The sequence below is a fragment of the Zophobas morio genome, unplaced genomic scaffold (assembly GCF_036711695.1).
Source record: "Zophobas morio isolate AGI-343-1 ecotype UQ-CSIRO unplaced genomic scaffold, CSIRO_AGI_Zmor_V1 ptg000021l, whole genome shotgun sequence".
Lineage (NCBI taxonomy): Eukaryota > Metazoa > Arthropoda > Insecta > Coleoptera > Tenebrionidae > Zophobas > Zophobas morio.
In genome coordinates, this window is record NW_026972126.1 from 21,423,367 (window position 1) to 21,444,457 (window position 21,091).

General features: G+C 29.9%; 1 protein-coding gene across 1 annotated transcript in view; it reads left to right on the plus strand.

The window, feature by feature from the left end:
• Positions 1 to 21,091, plus strand: part of Ggamma30a (G protein gamma subunit 30A) — a 77,882-nt gene that overhangs the window by 13,190 nt on the left and 43,601 nt on the right. Inside the window, exon 2 of the mRNA XM_064059837.1 lies at positions 30 to 229. Coding sequence (XP_063915907.1) covers positions 117 to 229 — 113 coding nt within the window. The 5' untranslated portion in view covers positions 30 to 116. The remainder of the gene's footprint in view (positions 1 to 29; positions 230 to 21,091) is intronic.

The following is a 21,091-nucleotide window of genomic DNA, read 5'->3' on the forward strand; positions in this document are numbered from 1 at the left end:
CCCATTCACAACTTCTTCCTCAATTAAAGGCGCCCCCACCGCACCGCCATCTTGCACCGTCCGCCCCAACTACTCTTCGACGCCTGCGTGAACGGCGGCGCTCGTAACCGCGCCCGATGGACGCCAGTACGCTCGCAACCATGGATAAGGACGCTCTCAAGAAGCAGATAGAGAACATGAAATACCAGGCATCAATGGAGCGCTGGCCCCTCTCGAAATCCATCGCCGCGTAAGTAGCCCAACACTTTCACATTCTAATTTCGGCCGAATCCTCACATTCTGTGCGTATTTTTTGCGAAAATAGGCGCCGGTGGACGTATCGAGCGTCGCGATGCCAACATTTCGCTTGTACTAGCTGTTCCGAAAAAATCGGAAATTTCGCGCTGTGTTTATGTTGATACGGCCCTGGAGGGCGCGGGGGGCCGCCCGCGGAAAACTTCGCGAGATGTTTTGCCATTGTTTCTTGATGGTTTGTGGTTATTTTTTGTGTTCTAGATGTTCGGTTGAGAAGGTCAGACACTTGTGCAGAGACGGAGTGAGGTTCGAGGGGCCCACGCGGTTCAGGGTTATTATGTAATTTCAAACAGAAAACAAACTGTTTATATTTTTTAAAGCCGGTTTTAGATTGACACGTATTAGTTTGAGGTTAGTGTAAGTTTCGTTTTGATTATGCTGTGCTTGTTACACACGCGATCCCATTTCTGATATTAAAACAAACACTATATACCTATACCTATATACTTTAACTTGTCAAAAATAGTTCATTAGCCAGATTACTAATTCGGTAAACTCCTCTAAATAATCAATCTTATCACATTATTTTATGGTTTGTTTGATACGTTCCATTTTGGTGCATTTTATGGCTTTCTGATATTTTTACGTTGTAGGTGTATGCGCTAAAATTTGTGTTTATTACCATTTTTATCAGTGTTATCACGTAAGGTCGGTTAATAAACACGAAAGTAGTTACACCTCCGCAATCTCTATGTCAGTGTGCCACGATCGACCGGACGTAGCGTGACAAATCCCAAATTACCCAAACTCTTAAAAAATTTCAACTCGTTATCCCTCACGCCACTTTTTTTTGAGTCCGCCCCTGTCGCCTCTTCCACGCAACAATAAACCGATTGTTCGCACTAAAACTTCTTTCGCAAACCGAAAACTTTGGCCCAATTTGGCGTTTTTGCCGAAAATAAACTTGCCACCGTAATTGACGTTCTAGATTCGGGTGTCCGAAGGTCAGACCGACTACTGTTTGGGTGAAGTTTCGACGAGTGAAAGTCGTGCTGTTCGGTCTAACCTCTATTTTGTGGATTTACAGTCTAAAGTTTTGTTTAATCATTGTAATCAGTAGATTAATTGAATATTTATGAAGGCTATGCAAGCAGGGCTGGGTTAGGCCGAAAGTTTCCACTAATTGACTTTGGGGTATTTCTTGTACATCTTTTTGCGGCCGTGTTTAGCCGAAATCGCGGCTTTATCATGCTAATTCTTAAATTAAATTAAGCGGAATTGAAAAGTGTAATTAAAATTTAAGGGCGCGTTTTACGAGGAAAGATGTTTTGCGTAATGGCGATTAAAAGGGACGGTTTTATTAGGGCGAAGTGGGGGTGGTGGTTGTTGAAAGTTTGATGACGTCACGGCGAAAGTTTGCTGAGCAATTTAAAAAGTATATTAATACTGTATTAATAAAAAAAATTGTCGAACCTTATTTCGGCAGAACATCCTAGAATTTTTCGATTTGATTTCTGGAGTTTTTCATTTTTCATTTTCTCAAATTGCAATTTTTCGGTTTTTCAGTGGGCTGATTTTATACACTAAACTCACTTGACATACACCTGGTAAAACTTTTATGACTTAAGCGGCTTAAGTCAAACCACCCTTATAAATCAAACTAGCTATTGTATAACTTAACCCAGTTGACATATACCTAGTAAAACTTTACAGCTCCATTATGGTAACAATAGATAGTAATAATCCTTGTGGTTCGGGTCCATAAAGCTTACAATAGCTAGTTTGACTTATAAGGGTGGTTTGGCTAAAGCCGCTTAAGTCAAAAGTTTTGCTAGGTGTATGTCAAGTGAGTTTAGTATAGTTTTTCTTTTCTCGAGTGTGGAAATTTTCAGATTTTGGATTTTTCGATTTTTATAATTTTTCAATTTCTCCATTCTTACTTTATCATGATTTTTCAATATTACAGTGTTTCGACTTTATCATTTTGACGATTTTATGTCTTTTTGATTTTACAATTTTTTTCTTTCCACTTTTTCTGTTAATACATTTTTTTCGTTTCTCCAGTTTCGCAATCGGCTAATTAAAACTTCCAAAAATTCCAAAATAAAAAAAAGTAAAAAATTGAATAAACGAAAAATTAAAAAATCAAAGTTGAAAAAAGAAATATTATGAAACCGAAACTTGTAATATCAAAAAAATTGTAAAATCGAAAAATTAAAAAAATGAGAAACGAGAAAACAAGAAATTATAAATGAAGAACTTGAAAAATGGGAGAAACGAAAAATTGAAAAATCAAAAAAAAGTAAAACTGAGAAATTGAAAAATCGGAAACCGAAACATTGAAAAATCTCACATTGGAAAAAGAAAAATTATAAAATCAGAACTTTGAAAACCCGAAAAATTAAACAATGTAGAAAGTAAATAACGGAAAAGAAAAATTGCATAATTTAAAAATGCGATCTCGAAGAATTTCGTACTTATCGTTAGACTGAAAAAAAATGAAAAATAGGAATGAAGAAAGGACAAATGGAAAAAAATGGAACTGAAAATCAAAAACTTGTAAAAATAAAGCAAACAAAAAGCTACAAATCGAAAAATTGAAGAATCGAAAAATTGAAAATTTGAATAAATAAAAAAATTAAAATCTACTAATTAAAAAATGGAAAAATTCTAAAATCGTATCACTGAAAAAGTGTACTATTTTAAAAGTTATTGTCATTACATATTTATAATAAAAACTAGAAAAATTGCAAATCACAAATTGAAGAAACGAAACATTAAAAACTAATGAAACTAAAAAATTTAAATTTGGAAAAACGAAAAATTAAAAACCCTAAAATTCAAACATCGAAAAATTGAAAAAATAAAGAAAATGAAAAAACGAGAATTTATCAAAAAATCAAAAAATTATACATTCAAAGAAAAACTATAAATTTTAATTTAAAAAATTGTAAAATCCAAAAATTAAAAAATCGAGAAAATAAAAAATTATAAATGAAGAACTTGAAAAACGAAAGAAACGAAAAATTGAAAAATAAAAAAAAAATTAAAAAGTGAAATTGAAAAATAAAAATGAAGAATTTGAAGAATAGAAGAAACGAAAAATTGTAAAATCGAGAAGTTAAAAATTGAGAAGTCAAAAAATCCAAAATCTAAAAATTGGAAACCGAAATATTCAAAAATCGAAAAATTTAAAAAACAATTAAATGAAAAAACGAAAGATTGCGTTATCAAAAATTATACTATCAAAGAAAAAAGAAAAACGAAAAAGTTTAATATGAAAAAATTGTAAAATCGAAAAATTGGAAAAATCGAGAACATGAAAAATTATAAATGACGAACTTGAAAAATGAAAGAAACGAAAAATTGAAACATCAAAAAATTTTAAAATTGAGAAACGGGAAAATAAAAATCAAGAATTTGAAGAATTCTTCAGCAGCGAAAAATTAAAAATTGAGAATTTAAAAAATCGAAAAAGGAAATGTCAAAAAACAAAATTTAAAATCGAAAAATTGTAAAATTAAAAATAGGAAACCGAAACATTGAAGAAACGAAAAATTGAAAAATTTGGAAGTCGAGAAATTGAAAAATTGAAAGAATTAAAGTTGCAAAAAAGCGAAATTATGACACCGAAAAATTGAAAAAATGAAGAAAATGAAAAATACGAAACATTGCGATATCAAAAAATATTACAATCAAAGAAAAAAGTTTAATATGATAAAATTATAAAATCGAAAAATTGAAAAAATCGAGAAACTGAAAAATTATAAATGAAGAACTTGAAAAATGAAAGAAACGAAAACTTGAAAAATAAGAAAAATAAAATTGAAAGACAAAAATTAAGAATTTGAAAAACAGAAGGAACGGAAAATTGAAAAATTAAAAAATTCAAATACGGAAAATCAAAAAACGGAAAATTGTAAAATCGAAAAATTGAAAAATTGGAAACCAAAACATTGAAGAAACGAAAAATTGAAAAATGTGGATGTCGAGAAACTGAACAATTGAAACAATTAAAGTTGACAAAAGAAAAATTATAAAACCAAAACATTAAAAAATCGAAAAATTGACAAAACAAAGAAATGGAAAAAACGAAACTTTGCTATATCAAAAAATTATACAATCAATGAAAAAGTAAAAACGAAAAAGCTTAATATGGAATATTATAAAATCAAAAAATGAAAAAAAATCGAAAACATGAAAAATTATAAATGAAGAACTTGAAAAACGAAAGAAACGAAAAATTGAAAAATAAAAAAAAATAAAATTGAAAGATAAAAATTAAGAATTTGAAAAATAGGAGTAACGAAAATTTGAAAAATTGAAAAATTCAAATATGGAAAATCAAGAAACGGAAAATGGTAAAATCGAAAAATTGAAAAATTGGAAACCAAAACATTGATGAAACGAAAAATTGAAAAATTTGGAAGTCGAGAAACTGAACAATTGAAACAATTAAAGTTGAAAAAAGAAAAATTATAAAACAGAAACATTAAAAAACCGAAAAATAGAAAACAATAAAGAAAATGAAAAAAATAAGGGAAAATTGCGTATCAAAAAATGATACAATCGAGCAAGGGCTAAAAACGGAAAATCGTGATATCGAAAAATCTAAAATTGAAAACAATCCAGATCGTGAAAAATTATTATACAAGAATTTAAAAAATGGAAGAAATGAAAAACTGAAAAATAAAAAAAATTTAAAATTAGGAAATTAAAAAATAAAAAAGAAGAATTTGAAGAATAGAGGAAACGAACAATTGAAAAATCGAAACAATGAAAGTTGCAAAAAAGAAAAATTATAAAACCGAAACATATTAAAAAATAAAAAAAATCAAAACATAAAGACAATGAAAAACCGAAACATTCCGATATCAAAAAATTATGCAATCAAAGAAAAAGAAAAAACGAAAAATTTTAATACCAAAAAATTGTAAAATCGAGGAAATAGTAAATTGTAATTGAAGAATTTGAAAAATGGAAGAAACGGAAAATTGAAAAATGAAAAAATTTTAAAAGCGAGAAATTGAAAAATAAAAATCAAGAATTTGAAGAATTGAAGAAACGAAAAATTAAAAATTGAGAAAAAACAATTCGAAAAACGAAAAACAAAAAATTAAAGAAACGAAAAACTGAAAAATTTGGAAGTCCAGACATTGAAAAATTGAAAAAACTAAAGTTGCAACAAAGAAAATTTATAAAACTGAAATATCAAAAGATCGAAAAAATACAAAAAATAAGGAAAATGAAAAAGCGAAACATTATACAATCAAAGAAAAAGGAAAAACGAAAAATGTTAATATCAAAAAGTTGAAAATCGAAAAACAGAAAAAAATCGAGAACATGAAAAATTGCAAATGAAGAACTTGAAAAATGGAAAAAACGAATTGAAAAATCAAAAAAATTTACAATTGAGAAATTGAAAAATAAAAATCAAGAATTTGAAGAACTGAAGAAACGAAAAATTGAAAAACCGAAAAATTAAAATTGAGAAATTAAAAAATCTAAATACGAAAAATTGTAAAATCGAAAAACTTCCAGACTAAAAAATTGGAACCTGAAACATCGAAGAAACGAAAAATTGAAAAAGTTGGAAATCGAGAAATTGAAAAATAGAAGGAATTAAAGTTGCAATTAAGAAAAATTATAAAACCGAAACATTAAAAAATTACACAATCAAAGAAAAAGGAAAACGATTAAGTTTAATGTAAAAAAATTGTAAAATCGAAAAACTGAAAAAACCGAGAACATGAAACGTTATAAATGAAGAACTTGACAAATAGAGGAAACGAAAAATTGAAAAATCAAAAAATTTGAAAAATAAAAATCAAGAATTTCAAAAATTGTAAAATCGAAAAATTGCAAAATTCAAAAACTGCGAATTGAAAAATTGAAAAAAATTAAAGTTCAAAAAAGAAACATGTAAAAATCGAAAAATTTTAAAAATAAAGGAAATGAAAAACAAAACACTGCGATATCGAAATTTATAGTCAGAAAAAAAAGCAAAAACGAAAAATTTTAATATCAAAAAATTGTAAAATCGGAAAGTTGCAAAAATCGAGAACAGGAAAAATTACAGATGAAGAAATTGAAAAGTAAAAATAAAAAACAAGAATTTGAAGGATTGAAACGAAAAATTGAAAAATTAATTTAACAATTAAAGAAAAAACGAACGTTATGTCAAAGAATTGGTCTAAATAAGTCCAGATTTTTCGAACAAATATAGGATTTGATTTTTCGACTTTTATTTTTTTATGAGAACCTTTTTAAGTTAAAATTGATTAACAATTTGCCACGATAACCTTAAAACGTGTACAAGATTTCAGAGCATTCATTTTTGCAGTTTCAAAGTTAAACTGGAAAATTGTTTAATTAAATTTTGGTTAGCGTTTCACCGTCTACATTCCTAATATACATACAAAATTTGACAACAATTGGTCCAGTAGTTTCGAAGATTATGTGTCTAATAAAAGTTGATACGACAGACAAACGGACGGACGGACGGACGGAAACGGGAGACCAGGAAATAAAAAATTAATGTTAGACATTTTAAGGTTTTAGTAATTATGACATTTCTAAAATGCTTTGACCTGACTTTAACCTGAACTGACTTGAGTTGCTCTGACTTGGCTTGATCTGATCAGACCTAACCTAACTACAACATGATCTGACATAACTTGGTCTGACTTGTATTGACTTACCGTAAATAGTTGTCAGCCAGGTTATGGAAGGTCAAGACTGGTCAGGTTAGATGTGGTCAGCTGAAGTTAAGTCAGATCAAATCAGGTCAGGTTATGGTAGGTCAGATCAAGTGAAACCAGATCAAATCAAGTCAGGTTAAGATAAATAAGACTTTAGTTAAGGCAGATCATGGCAAATCAAGTCAAGTAAGGTCAGGTTAAGTCATGTCTGGTTATGGTCCAGACCAAATTAAATCAGATCAGGTCACGTCAAGTTAAGTCAGATCATGGCAGGTCAAGACAAGTGGCACTATCTTAAGTCAGGTCACGGCTGGTTAGGTGTAATCAGGTTAGGTCTGGTCAGGTCATGTCAAGCCAGGTCAAATTAAGTTAAATCAAGTTAATTTAAGTCATGGGATTTCAATATTCTGAGCGGTGAAATATACAGAAAATCACAAAAATTAATGGCTCTTGTTTAATTTACCTTGAAGTAAAATTATCCGGTGTATTACAAAGTATGGACTGGTAGTTCTTTAAAACTAGTAAAAATGTTGAAGTTCGATCCCCTTGTATCTACGTGTTTAAGAAGGAAGACCCCAGCAAAAATAAAAACGAGCGTCTACCCGAATGCGTTGGTCATAAAATTCGAAATGAGTCCATAAATTTAATGGCAGTGCGGTTAAACAAAACATTGTTGGAGAAACTTCGAAATGAAAATATTAGTGTTTTATTAGAAAATACTCGAACGTTTAAATTAATACTGCCTTTGATCCGAACTATATTACGAAAACACGCACCGTTAACTTGTTTATATTTGGTCTGGCGCGGAGTGCGAGAAAATCGGGTGAACGGCCAACTAAAATTTCCAGCAACAATTCTCTGCAAAAACCCGGCACATCAATTATTCCCGAGCATCCAAATTCCATTTTAGCGTCTTTTTAACATCGCGTGTGTTGCAACGAAATTAGTCCCGTTCCTCCGACTCCCACTCAACTCGTACATAAAACCCGAAATTCCGTTTCTCTCCTCCTCGTTCCGATGATTCGCTCCTCGCGACACTTCCACGAGTGTCATATGAATGAAGTAGAGCTTTATCCCGGCAAAGCAAAGCTTGTTTCGTCCATGCAAACATGCAAAATCCATTTCTGGCACTCCGTCTGCTTTTCACTCGCTATAACCCTCTTCGACAACCCTCTTTCAATAAATACCAGTTTCTTCGCCACTTTCCAGCTCTGCCGCCCCTTACGCAACATAAATAAAACATAATCATCGGAAAGTAAATGTCAACAAGCAGGTGCGGAATCGATAGCCGTACAAATACCCACACGGGGGCCAACATCTTCGGCTAATAAAAGAAGGGGATCATAATTGGCCCCCGGTGGAAGCTCAAACTTTATTAAACTCGATATATCAGCGAAGTAGTGTTCCGAGTAAATTTAATATAAGAGACAGGAAGTCTCTGCTTTTGCGACAAGAACATCCACCTGGAAATCCAGAAACGTGATCTCTTTATGAGATAAAAAACGTCTTGCGCTGGCTTGGCGGCACTGAGGCAATAAGTCCGTTACTAGGTTACAGAGTATCGTGTCGATAAGTAATAAATGTGTTAATGCGAGGGAAGTGCCACGTTTTATGTCGGAGCGAAATATGAAAAAAACATCGTAAACAACGCAGATATCAACGGAGACAATTAAAGCGACATTTACGATAGTTCAGACATAACGAAGTCGTTTCAAGGCAAGATTTAATGCGTTTTATTTCGATCGCCGTTTGAATTATGGCGCCGTATTTTCCACGACCCACTCGAATTTGCCGCTTACGAACGGAGGCACGCTAATGTTGGTACCACTTGTAAGTTATAACCGTCTCCATGCCGACCGAAGTTCAACCGTCATAATTACTCAAACTTTGAAATGTCTACAATTTATTTTTTACTTCCTGGTCTCCCGTTTCCGTCCGTCCGTCCGTCTGTCTGTCGTTTGAAAGTTTAAAACTGCAAAACCGAATTCTCTGAAATCGTGCAAACGTTTTAAGACTATCGTAATCATGATAAATCGTTGATCAAAATTTATTTGCTCATCCCCTCCCAATAAATTGATGACGTCATCTCAACATTCTCTCTGAAATTTTTTGATATCACAATTTTTCGTGTTTTAATTTTTTTTTTTTTGGTTTTTCAACTTTAGTGGTTTCAGTTTCGAAATTTCCCAATTTTTGGTTTTTCAATTTTCCGTTTTCTCAGTTTTTTAATTTTTTTTTTTATTTTTCGAGTTTACAGTTTTTTGATATACGTTTCGTTTTTCCTTTTTCTTCGGTTTTACAATTTTTTGATATCACAATTATTCGTTTTTTATTTTCTTGTATTTTTCAATTTTTTTATTTGTCGTTGTTTTGGTTTCATAATTTTTTGGGGTTTTCAACTTTCATTGTTTGGATTTTTTCATTTCTCGACTTCCAAATTTTTCAATTTTTCGATTTATTGATTTTTCGTGATTCCAACTTTCCCAGTTTTTCGTTTCTTCAGCTCTTGAGGTTCTTAATTTTATTTTTCAATTTTTCGTTCCTATAATTTTTTATTTTTTAATTTTTCGAGTTTACTATTTTTTGTTGAACGTTTCGTTTTCCCGTTTTCTTCGGTTCTGCAATTTTTAATATCACAATTTTTCGTTTTCCTGTTTTCGGCGATTTTAACATTTTTTAATTATTCCATTTTCGTTTATTTTTCAATTTTTCGGTGTTTCAATGGTTCGGTTTCATAAATTTCCGGTTTTTCAACTTTGTTTCAGTTTTTCCATTTCTCGACTTCCAGATTAATTTTTCGTTTCTTCATTTCGGTTAGCAATTTTTCAGTTTTGCAATTTTTAGTTTTTTATTTTTCGTTGTTCGAAGTTTTCAAATTTTTAATATTTACAATTTTCTGATATCACGTTCCAGTTTTCCTTTTTCTTCAGTTTTACAATTTTTCAATACCACAATTTTTTGTTTTCCCGTTTTCGTCGATTTTACAATTTTTTGATATCACAATTTTTCATGTTTTTATTTTCTTTTGTTTTTCAATGGTTTGGTTCTATTTTTAGTTTTTTTGATTTTTCATTTTTCGAACTTTCCCAATTTTTAATTTTTCAATTTTTCGTTTCTTCAGTTCTTGAGGTTCTTAATTTTCATTTTTCAATTTCCAAATTTTGGAATTTTTTGATTTCTCAATTTTTCGTTCCTACAATTTTTTATTTTTTTAATTTTTCGAGGTTACAATTTTCTGATATAACGTTCCAGTTTTCCATTTTCTTCAGTTTTATAATTTTTTGATAACACAATTTTTTGTTTTCCCGTTTTCGTCGATTTTACAATTTTTTATATCACAATTTTTCGTGTTTCCATTTTCTTTTGTTTTTCAATTTTTCTGTTTTTCAATGGTTCGGTTTTATTTTTAGTTTTTTTGATTTTTCATTTTTCGAAATTTCCCAATTTTTAATTTTTCAATTTTTCGTTTCTTCAGTTTTTGAGGTTCTTAATTTTCATTTTTCAATTTCCAATTTTAGAATTTTTTGATTTTTCAATTTTTCGGTCCTACAATTTTTTATTTTTTTAATTTTTCGAGTTTACAATTTTTTAATATGACATTCCAGTTTTCCTTTTTCTTCAGTTTTACAATTTTTCAATACCACAATTTTTTGTTTTCCCGTTTTCGTCGATTTTACAATCTTTTGATATCACAATTTTTCGTGTTTTCATTTTCTTTTGTTTTTCAATTTTTCTGTTTTTCAATGATTCGGTTTCATTTTTTTTTTGGTTTTTCAACTTTAATGGTTTCAGTTTCGAAATTTCCCAATTTTTCAAATTTTTCAATTTTTCGTTTCTTCAGTTCTTGAGGTTATTAATTTTCATTTTTCAATTTCCAAATTTTAGAATTTTTTGATTTCTAAATTTTTCGGTCCTACAATTGTTAATTTTTTTAAATTTCGAGTTTACAGTTTTTTGATATGATGTTCCAGTTTTCCTTTTTCTTCAGTTTTACAATTTTTTGATATCACAATTTTTTGTTTTCCCGTTTTCGTCGATTTTACACTTTTTTGATATCACAATTTTTCGTGCTTTCATTTTCTTTTATTTTTAAATTTTTCTGTTTTTCAATGGTTCGGTTTCATTGTTTGTGGTTTTTCAACTTTAATGGTTTCAGTTTCGAAATTTCCCAATTTTTCAAATTTTTCAATTTTTCGTTTCGTCAGTTCTTGAGGTTCTTAATTTTCATTTTTCTATTTCCAAATTTCATAATTTTTTGATTTCTCAATTTTTCGTTCCTACAATTTTTATTTTTGTAATTCTTCGAGTTTACAATTTTTTGATATGACGTTCCAGTTTTCCATTTTCTTCAGTTTTACAATTTTTCAATACCACAATTTTTTATTTTCCCGCTTTGGCCGATTTTACAATTTTTTGATATCACAATTTTTCGTATTTTCATTTCCTTTATTTTTCAATTTTTCTGTTTTTCAATGGTTCGGTTTCATTTTTTTTGGTTTTTCAACTTTAATGGTTTCAGTTTCGAAATTTCCCAATTTTTCAAAATTTTCAATTTTTCGTTTCTTCAGTTCTTGAGGTTCTTAATTTTTAGTTTTCAATTTCCAAATTTTAGAATTTTTTGATTTCTCAATTTTTCATTCCTACAATTTTTTATTTTTTTAATTTTTCGAGGTTACAATTTTCTCATATCACGATCCAGTTTTCCTTTTTCTTCAGTTTTCCAATTTTTTGTTTTCCCGTTTTCCTCGATTTTACAATTTTTTGATATCACAATTTTTCGTGTTTTCATTCATTTTATTATTCAATTTTTCTGTTTTACAATGGTTCGGTTTCATTTTTTTTTTGTTTTTCAGCTTTAATGGTTTCAGTTTCGAAATTTCCCAATTTTTCAAATTTTTCAATTTTTCGTTTCTTCAGTTCTTGAGGTTCTTAATTTTCATTTTTCAATTTCCAAATTTTCGAATTTTTTGATTTCTCAATTTTTCGTTCCTACAATTTTTTATTTTTTTAATTCTTCGAGGTTACAATTTTTTGATATGACGTTCCAGTTTTCTTTTGTTTTTGAATTTTTCTGTTTTTCAATGGTTCGGTTTCATTTTTTTTTGGTTTTTCAACTTTAATGGTTTCAGTTTCGAAATTTCCCAGTTTTTCAAATTTATCAATTTTTCGTTTCTTCAGTTCTTGAGGTTTTTAAGTTTCATTTTTCAACTTCCAAATTTTAGAATTTTTTGATTTCTCAATTTTTCGTTCCTGCAATTTTTAGTTTTTTTAATTCTTCGAGTTTACAATTTTCTGATATGACGTTCCAGTTTTCCTTTTTCTTCAGTTTTACAATTTTTCTTTAATGTTTCAATTTTTTCATTTTTTAATGTTTTGGTGTCATAATTTTTCGGTTTTTCCACGTTAATTGTTTCAATTTTTCAATTTCTCGACTTCCAAATGTTTCAATTTTTTTTCTTCATTTCGATTAGCAATTTTTCAGTTTTGCAATTTTTCGATTTTACAATTTTTCGTTTTTTGATTTTTTGTTGTTCGAAGTTTCCCAATTTTTAGTTTTAAAAATTTTCAATTTTTGGTTTTTTCAGTTCTTGAGGTTCTTAATTTTCATTTTGCAATTTCCCAATTTTAGAATCTTTCAACTTCTCAATTTTTCGTTCCTGACAAGCCGTATTTTAAGGGCGAGGGAAGTTCTGTCGAAGTAATCTTGGACCAATTTTTTGATATCACAGTTTTTCGTTTTTTGGTTTTCTTTTATTTTTCAGTTTTTAATTAGTTCGGTTTCAAAATTTTTCAGTTTTTCAAGTTTAATTATTTCAATTTTTCAATTTTGCAAGTTTTCGAGTTTACAATTTTTCGTTTTTCGAACTTGATATTTACTTTTCGATCTCCCAATTTTTGAATTTTTTGATTTTTCAATTTTTCGTTCTTAGAATTATTAATTTTTTTAATTTTTAGAATTTACAATTTTTGATCTCACAATTTTTCAGTTTTTTTTCCAATTTTTTCATTTTTCCATGTTTTGGTGTCATAATTTTTCGTTTTTTCAACTTTAATTGTTTCAATCTTTCAATTTCCCGACTTGACAATTTTTCAATTTTGCTTTTTTCGATGTTACAATTTTTCGGTTTTTGATTTTTCGTTTTCAATTTTTCGTTTCTCCAATTCTTCAAGCTCTTAATTTATAATTTTTCATTTTTAGTTCCCCGCCAAAAAACTGATGACGTCAGCTCAAAATTTTGCTGAATAAAAATCTATCCAAAATATCCAAATTATGAGTGATTTATCATTGCGTTCATATTTTTTGGAATTGCTTATACAGCGTGACTCAAAAAAATTAATGAATGCGTGAAGTTATTCTAAACATGGTAAATGATAACGTCATCTCAAAATTTTGCCGAATAAATTGTACCCAAAATGTGCAAAATACGAGTTTTACTTGCGATTTATCAATGCATTCATATTTTTTAGATTTGCTAACACAGGTGGCTCAAAAATATGAATGAGTTAATTTATTTTATTGATTAAATCAGGAATGGCTCACTCGATTTTCCCAGAAAATTTTGGGAATACAATACTGTCATTTTTAGTATTGCACTGCACCAATCCAAGTTGATATACTTGTCCTTGCAAAAATGTTGATGACGTCATCACAAAATTTTGTAAATTAAAAACTCAACTCGAAAATACTGGATACTTTAATTGCGAGGGAAGTTGTGTCGAAACAACTTTCAACACGTTCTAATTATTGCGACTAATAATAATTTACAGTTAATACCATATTATTTTTACCTAGGTTAAGCATAACATAATAGCCTTGGCCATTCTGATGCACCGAGTGCTAATTTTAATATAAACATTTCTTGGAAATCGTTAATACACTCTCGAACAACCAGCTTGTTCAAGTACAATCGATATTAAATAGCATTTTTGCTCGATATTAATAGAAGTATGCCAAATAAATTTCGTCTGATTATTCGATGTCGAGGTTGGTAACCCGGAAAAGAAGTGCATGTTAAAACGCGCCATTAAACCATTTAATAACACACTGCACGTTATAATAACAGATACCGTCGATTTCGAGAAAATGTTGACGACACTCCGTCATGAAACATCATTCTTTTCGGGGACAAAACTGCGGCTTTTGCGGTCACATTTCGTCAGAAATTCGTAGTACCGTCACTGCTAGTTTATTTATACAGCAATCTAGTCCTTTATCAGGCACTTCTTCCTTTCGTTGCAAGTTAACAAAACCATTAAGAAAACCAACTCTGTTTATCTTTACATCTACGCAGACTAGTCCAGATTTAGCCTTGCCAGATCTGATTTATAATCCTCATAATCTAAACCAATTTAATTTCAGATTATGATCAAAACGTGGCGTCTGCTGCTGATAAAGTCTTCCTACTTACTTACTTAATAATCTTTTCATTAACCACGTTTTTGCGCTAACGTGCCATCAGCGACCCGTATTAATAAAAAATGCACGTTTTCTCAGCGGAACAGGCTCTATAAAAGCAGAAAAACCCTTAACAACTGTATTGTTATCAAACATTAAAATCCAATTTATTTTTATGTAAATTTCCCGGCGCATTTTCTTAACTCTTGTTTCCTCTCGGCCTGCATAATCCTAAACCGACTTTAACATTTTTCAAACTTGCTGAATTATTTATGAGCGCTTGAGGACAAGTTTTTATTGTCGAGGAAATTTATAGTTTCATTAAAATACTGTTTGACATTTGTTTCTGTAACGAATATCTTTCAGCGAAGCCTTCAGTCATCGGTTTACGGCGGTTTTATTGGGATTCGACTTCTGACTTTATGATTTGTGTGGCTGTTAAGTTTAGTGCGTTTCGGTTAGACGGCGACTTTGTAGCCGACTTCGATTACGATATATTTATCCATATTTCGCCCAATCGGCTGCATGTGTGACCACGTGACGTGCAGACGGGACGAGATTGGAGATTTTTTGCTAACACGCGAGTTGCTGTCACTGCCAGCTGAACCGAAACATTATTTATAAGATGGATGGGGCACTTTTCACCCCACATGCTAAAGTCTTTTAAAGTGAACGGAAACAGCGAACTACCGAGTCGATTTTTCGTGAAAGGGAACAAATTCGGGGATTGATGGATCACGAAGGGCAAAAATCGTCCAATCGTCGTGTGTAGTCACGTAATTGCCGAACGGAATTCGGTGATCTTCGGAGGGACGTGGTCATTGACCACGTTGCTTATTATGGGGCTATAGATGACTTTGTCTGTTTCTTATCAAATATATTTAACTACATTTCTAACTACGCAGTGTTAGAGTAGTTATGAAATGGTTAAATACTTTTTTACTTTCTGTGTAAAGTAAAGTAAGTATAAATAAATAAAAACAGTAAAAAACTTCACCAAAATTAAAATATCTTATATTAATTACAACTCTTTGTTATGTTTAAAAATAACAATGACTCGAAACTTTCGTCATCTAATTTGTTCCTTACTGTACTAAAATTTCGAAATACTCCAAAATCTAATATAATTAGATTAAATTTATAATTATAAGTGCTAAAATCTACACAATTCGTGAAATTTTAAAATTGCTAAAATTACCCGAACTTACAAAGTTTAGGAATCTTTCGATAAAACTGAATTTCTGAAATCTTTGAAATTTCTAAAACATTTCCAGAATCGTCAGAACCCCAAGATCTTCAAATGTTCTCAAAAGTCTAAAGTTTCCAAAGAGTCCAAAATATCAACAATGTGCAATGGACGTAATTTATGGAAGCTCCATAGTCGTTCAGATTTTTATAATCTTTAAAACCTCTAAAATCTCGACGATGTTCAAAATTCTAAAGTTTGAAAATATTTACATTCTAATGCTTTCTAAATTTGTACGACTAAAACCTCCAAAGATTGTCGAATTTATTAAATTTCTGAACAGTCTAAAATCTCTTGATTTTTTTTTAAACGCTAGAATCTGCAAAATGCAAAATGATGTGGATTAACTAGAACATGATATCCCAAAATTAATAATAATTCTAAGAATTAAACTGAAAATCATTCTGTGAAATTCTAGAAGTTCTTAGATCTCGACAATCTCTAAAATACTAGAAGTTTTAGAGTCTGAAAAATATCGAAAAGTTCAGATTGTTCTAACTTTTTGAACTTTCTGAAATCTCTCAAATTTCAAACAAGTCTGCAACCTACAGAATCCTGGAAATCTGCTTAAGTTCCAAAATCTCTAGTATTCATTAAATTTTAAAATTTCTAAGATCTCCCAAACTTAGAATATTATCGCATCTTTTGAAAAACGAAATTTTTAAAATCTGAAATGACTTGGTTTGATTTCTCTTGACTTGCCATGACCTAACTTAATTTGACCTGACTTAGTCTGACCTGACCTGACTTAACCTAACCTAACCCGACTTGACTTAACCTGACGTGACTTGATTTGGCTTGACTTGACGACCTCGAATAGGTAAAGCTATGATTTTGGAACTAAATAAAGTTCAAACACGTTCTCTTTATTGCGACTAATAATAATTTACATTTAACACCATGTTCAGTTTTAATTTCTAAATACTCCAAAATCTCCACAATATTCAATGTACATAATTTATGGAAACTCTATAGTCTTTTAGATTTTTATAATCTTTAAAGTCTCCAGAATCTCCACGATGCTCAAAATTATAAAGCTTGAATATATATCTTGAAATTCTAAAACGTTCTAAATTTGTATAATCTCTATCACTAAAACCGCCGAAGATTGTTAAATTTATTAAATTCCTGAACAGTCTAAAATTTCTAGATTTTTTTTAAACGCTAGAATCTGCAAAATTATGTGGATTAACTAGAATATGATATACCAAAATTAATAGTAATTGTAAAAATTGGAATGAGAATTATTCTAGGATATTTAAGATCTGTATCAAAAAGTCTACACCTCTAGAAACTTGAAAATCTGCATAAGTTCTAAAATCTCTTGAATTAATTAAATTTTAAAATTTATAAGATTTTTTGAACGTATAATGTTGTAGAATCTTTTGACCTTCCATGACCTGACTTAACCTGAACTGACTTGACTTGATCTGACTTAACTTGACCTGTTGAATTTGTAAAATTCTAGAAATTTTGGAATTTCAACAATATACAAAATTCTAGATTGTCTATGTTCTAAAGTTTTTAAATAACAAAATTGCAACATAATTTAAGTTTTTGGGAGTTCTAAAATCTCTTAAAATTACAACACTTCTACAATCTCCAGAATCTTGAAAATCTTTATCATTATAAGTTCTAAAATCTATACAAAACTGAATTTCTGAAGTCTTTGAAATTTCTAAAACATTTCCAAAATCGTCAGAACCTCAAGATCTTCAAATTTTCTCAAAAATTTAAAGTTTCCAAAGAGTCCAAAATATCAACAATGTGCAATGTATGTAATTTATGGAAGCTCCATAGTCGTTCAGATTTTTATAATCTTTAAAACCTCTAAAATCTCGACGATGTTCAAAATTCTAAAGTTTGAAAATATTTACATTCTAAGGCGTTCTAAATTTGTACGATACCCCACATCACTAAAACCTCCAAAGATTGTCGAATTTATTAAATTTCTGAACAGTCTAAAATCTCTTGATTTTTTTTAAACTCTAGAATCTGCAAAATGATGTGGATTAACTTGAACATGATATCCCAAAATTAACAATAATTCTAAGAATTAGACTGAAAATTATTATGTGAAATTCTAGAAGTTCTTAGATCTTGACAACCTCTAAAATCCTAGAAGTTTTAGAGTCTGAAAAATATCAAAAAGTTCAGATTGTTCTAACTTTTTGAACTTTCTGAAATCTCTCAAATTTCAAACAAGTATGCAACCTACAGAATCCTGAGAATCTGCTTAAGTTTCAAGATCTCTAGAATTCATTAAATTTTAAAATTTCTAAGATCTCCCAAACTTAGATGATAGTATCTTTTGAAAAACGAAATTTTTGAAATCTAAAATGACTTGGTCTGATTTCTCTTGACTTGCCATGACCTAACTTAATTTGACCTGACTTGGTCTGACCTGACCTGACTTAACCTGACCTGACCTGACTTGACTTAACCTGACCTGACTTGATTTGACTTAGCTTCACCTGACTTGACGTGACCCAAACTCACCTCACCTGATCTGACTTGACTTGACGACTTCGAATAGGTAAAACTATGATTTTAGAACTAAATAAAGTTCAAACACGTTCTATTTATTGCGACTAATAATAATTTACATTTAACACCATGTTCAGTTTTAATTTCTAAATACCCCAAAATCTCCACAATATTCAATGTACATAATTTATAGAAACTCTATAGCTTTTAGACTTTTATTAAAACCTTCAGAATCTCCACGATGCTCAAAATTATAAAGCTTGAATATATATCTTGAAATTTTAAAACGTTCTAAATTTGTATAATCTCTATCACTAAAACCGCCAAAGATTGTTAAATTTATTAACTTCCTGAACAGTCTAAAATTTCTAGATTTTTTTTAAACGCTAGAATCTGCAAAATTATGTGGATTAACTAGAATATGATATACCAAAATTAATAGTAATTGTAAAAATTAAAATGAGAATTATTCTAGGATATTTAAGATCTGTATCAAAAATTCTAGACTGTTGTGACTTTTTAAAATTTCTAAAATCGTTCAAATTTTAACTACAACCCCGAGAATCTTGAAAATCTGCATAACTTTTAAAATCTCTTGAATTCATTAAATTTTAAAATTTCTAAGATCTCCTGAACGTATAATGTTATAGATTATAGAATCTTTTAACCTGGCATGATCTGACTTGACTTGATCTGGCTTGACTGGACCTGACATAACTTGGTCTGACTTGTATTGAGTTACCATGTCTTGATTGAGAATTATTCTAGGAAATTTAAGTTCTGTGAAATTTGAGAAGCCCTAGAATTTCGACAATTTCTAAAATTCTAGAAATTTTGGAATTTCAACAATATCCAAAATTCTAGATGGTCTATGTTCTAAAGTCTTTACATAAAAAAATTGCAACATACTGTGAGTGTTTGAGAGTTCTAAACCCTCTCAAAATTACAACCCTTCTACAATCTCCAAAATCTTGAAATTCTTCTATATTCTATAACTTCTAAAATCTATAGAATTCGTGAAATTTTAAAATTTCTAAAATTTTTCGAATATATAAAGTTTAAGAATCTTTCGAAAAAACGAAATTTCTGAATTATCTGAAATTTCTAGAAGATTTTCAGAATCGTCGGAACCCCAAGAACTTCAAATTTTCTCAAAAACTGAAAGTTTCGAAAGAGTCCAAAATATCAATAATGTGTATATCTATGGAGTATAGTGTCGAGAAAATATAGGCAACCAAGGGAATCTATATAATTAAAATCGTCTGGAATCTAAAGAATTTAGAGAGCTTACAGTAGCTAGAGGGCCCAGAAACTATAGCAAGGGTCTAGAGATTTTGAAGAATATTAAGACTTTAGAGAACCTAGACAGACAGTCTAGGCAGTTTAGAGATTGCAGAAACTAGTGATGCTTTCTAAGGTTTAGAAGGTTTCCATAGCATAAAAAATCTAAAGTATTTAGAAAGTTTTGGTCTCTTTAGTCTAAAGTTTAGAATCTGGGGACTTAGACTGTCTAGAAACCCTAGTTGAAGAAAGTATGATTGTTGCCAATCTAGAGCATCTAGAAACCCTACAAAACATATAGAGCCTGAAGAATCTACAGAAAATAGTGTCAATAAACTAGACAACCTAGATAATCTAGGCACAGAAGGTCTATAAAATCTAGCAAACTTTAGAAAATGTGTCCTCTATAGTCTGTCTCTAGAGTTTAAGAGTTTTTAGAATGTTGAAAGTATGAGGAATCTACAAAATAGAGAGAACGTCCCAGTAGTGGGTATCTAGACTACCTTGAAACTCTAGAATGTACAGAGTCGTGGGGGCTCCTGATTATAGACAATGTAGTGTATCTAAAAAGTCTTCAAAACGTGTAGAGTCTGATGGTGTCTACAGAATATGGTGTCTAAAACCTGTAGACAATCTAGACAAGCTAAACATTTAAATCATCTGGAATCTAAAGATTCTAAAGAGGTTACAGAAGATAGAAATCCAAAAATTCTATAAAATATATCAAGTCTATCTAAATGGATTTAAATCTACAAAATCATCACGACAGAATCGAACAAAGACTTAAAAAAATTATCTGGATTAATTAATGGATATAATATACCAAAATAATAGTAATTGTAAAAATTAGAATGATAATTATTATAGGATATTTAAGATCTGTATCAAAAAGTCTAGCCTGTTCTGACGTTTTAAAATTTCAAAAATCGCTCAAAATTTCACTACAACTACCACCTCGAGAACCTTGAAAATCTGCATAAGTTTTAAAATCTCTTGAATTCATTAAATTTTAAAATTTCTAAGATCTTCTGAACGTATAATGTTATAGATTATAGAATATTTTAACCTGGCATGACCTGACTTGACTTGATCGGGCTTGACTTGACCTGACATAACTTGGTCTGACTTGTATTGAGTTACCATGTCTTGATTGAGAATTACTCTAGGAGATTTAAGTTCTGTGAAATTCGAGAAGCTCTAGAATTTCGGCAATTTCTAAAATTCTAGAAAATTTGAAATTTCAACAATATCCAAAATTCTAGATGGTCTACGTTCTAAAGTCTTTACATAAAAAATTGCAACATATTGTGAGTGTTTGAGAGTTCTAAAACCTCCCAAAATTCCAACACTTTTACAATCTCCAGAATCTTGAAAATCTTTATAACTGTAAGTTCTAAAATCTATACAATTTGTGAAATTTTAAAATTTCCTAAAATTTCCCGAACATATAAAGTTTAAGAATTTTGCGAAAAAACGAAATTTCTGAACTCTTTGAAATTTCTAAAAGATTTTCAGAATCGTCGGAACCCCAAGATCTTCAAATTTTATCAAAAATTGAAAGTTTCCAAAGAGTCCAAAATATCAATAATGTAGGTAATTTATTGAAGCTCCGGAGTCGTTCAGATTTTTATACTGGTGATTATAGACAATATAGGGTATCCAGAAACCCAACAATGCATACAAAGAGCCTAGAGAGGTTAGAAACCTTAAAGAGCCTCGAGAGCCTGAAATATCTACGGAATATAG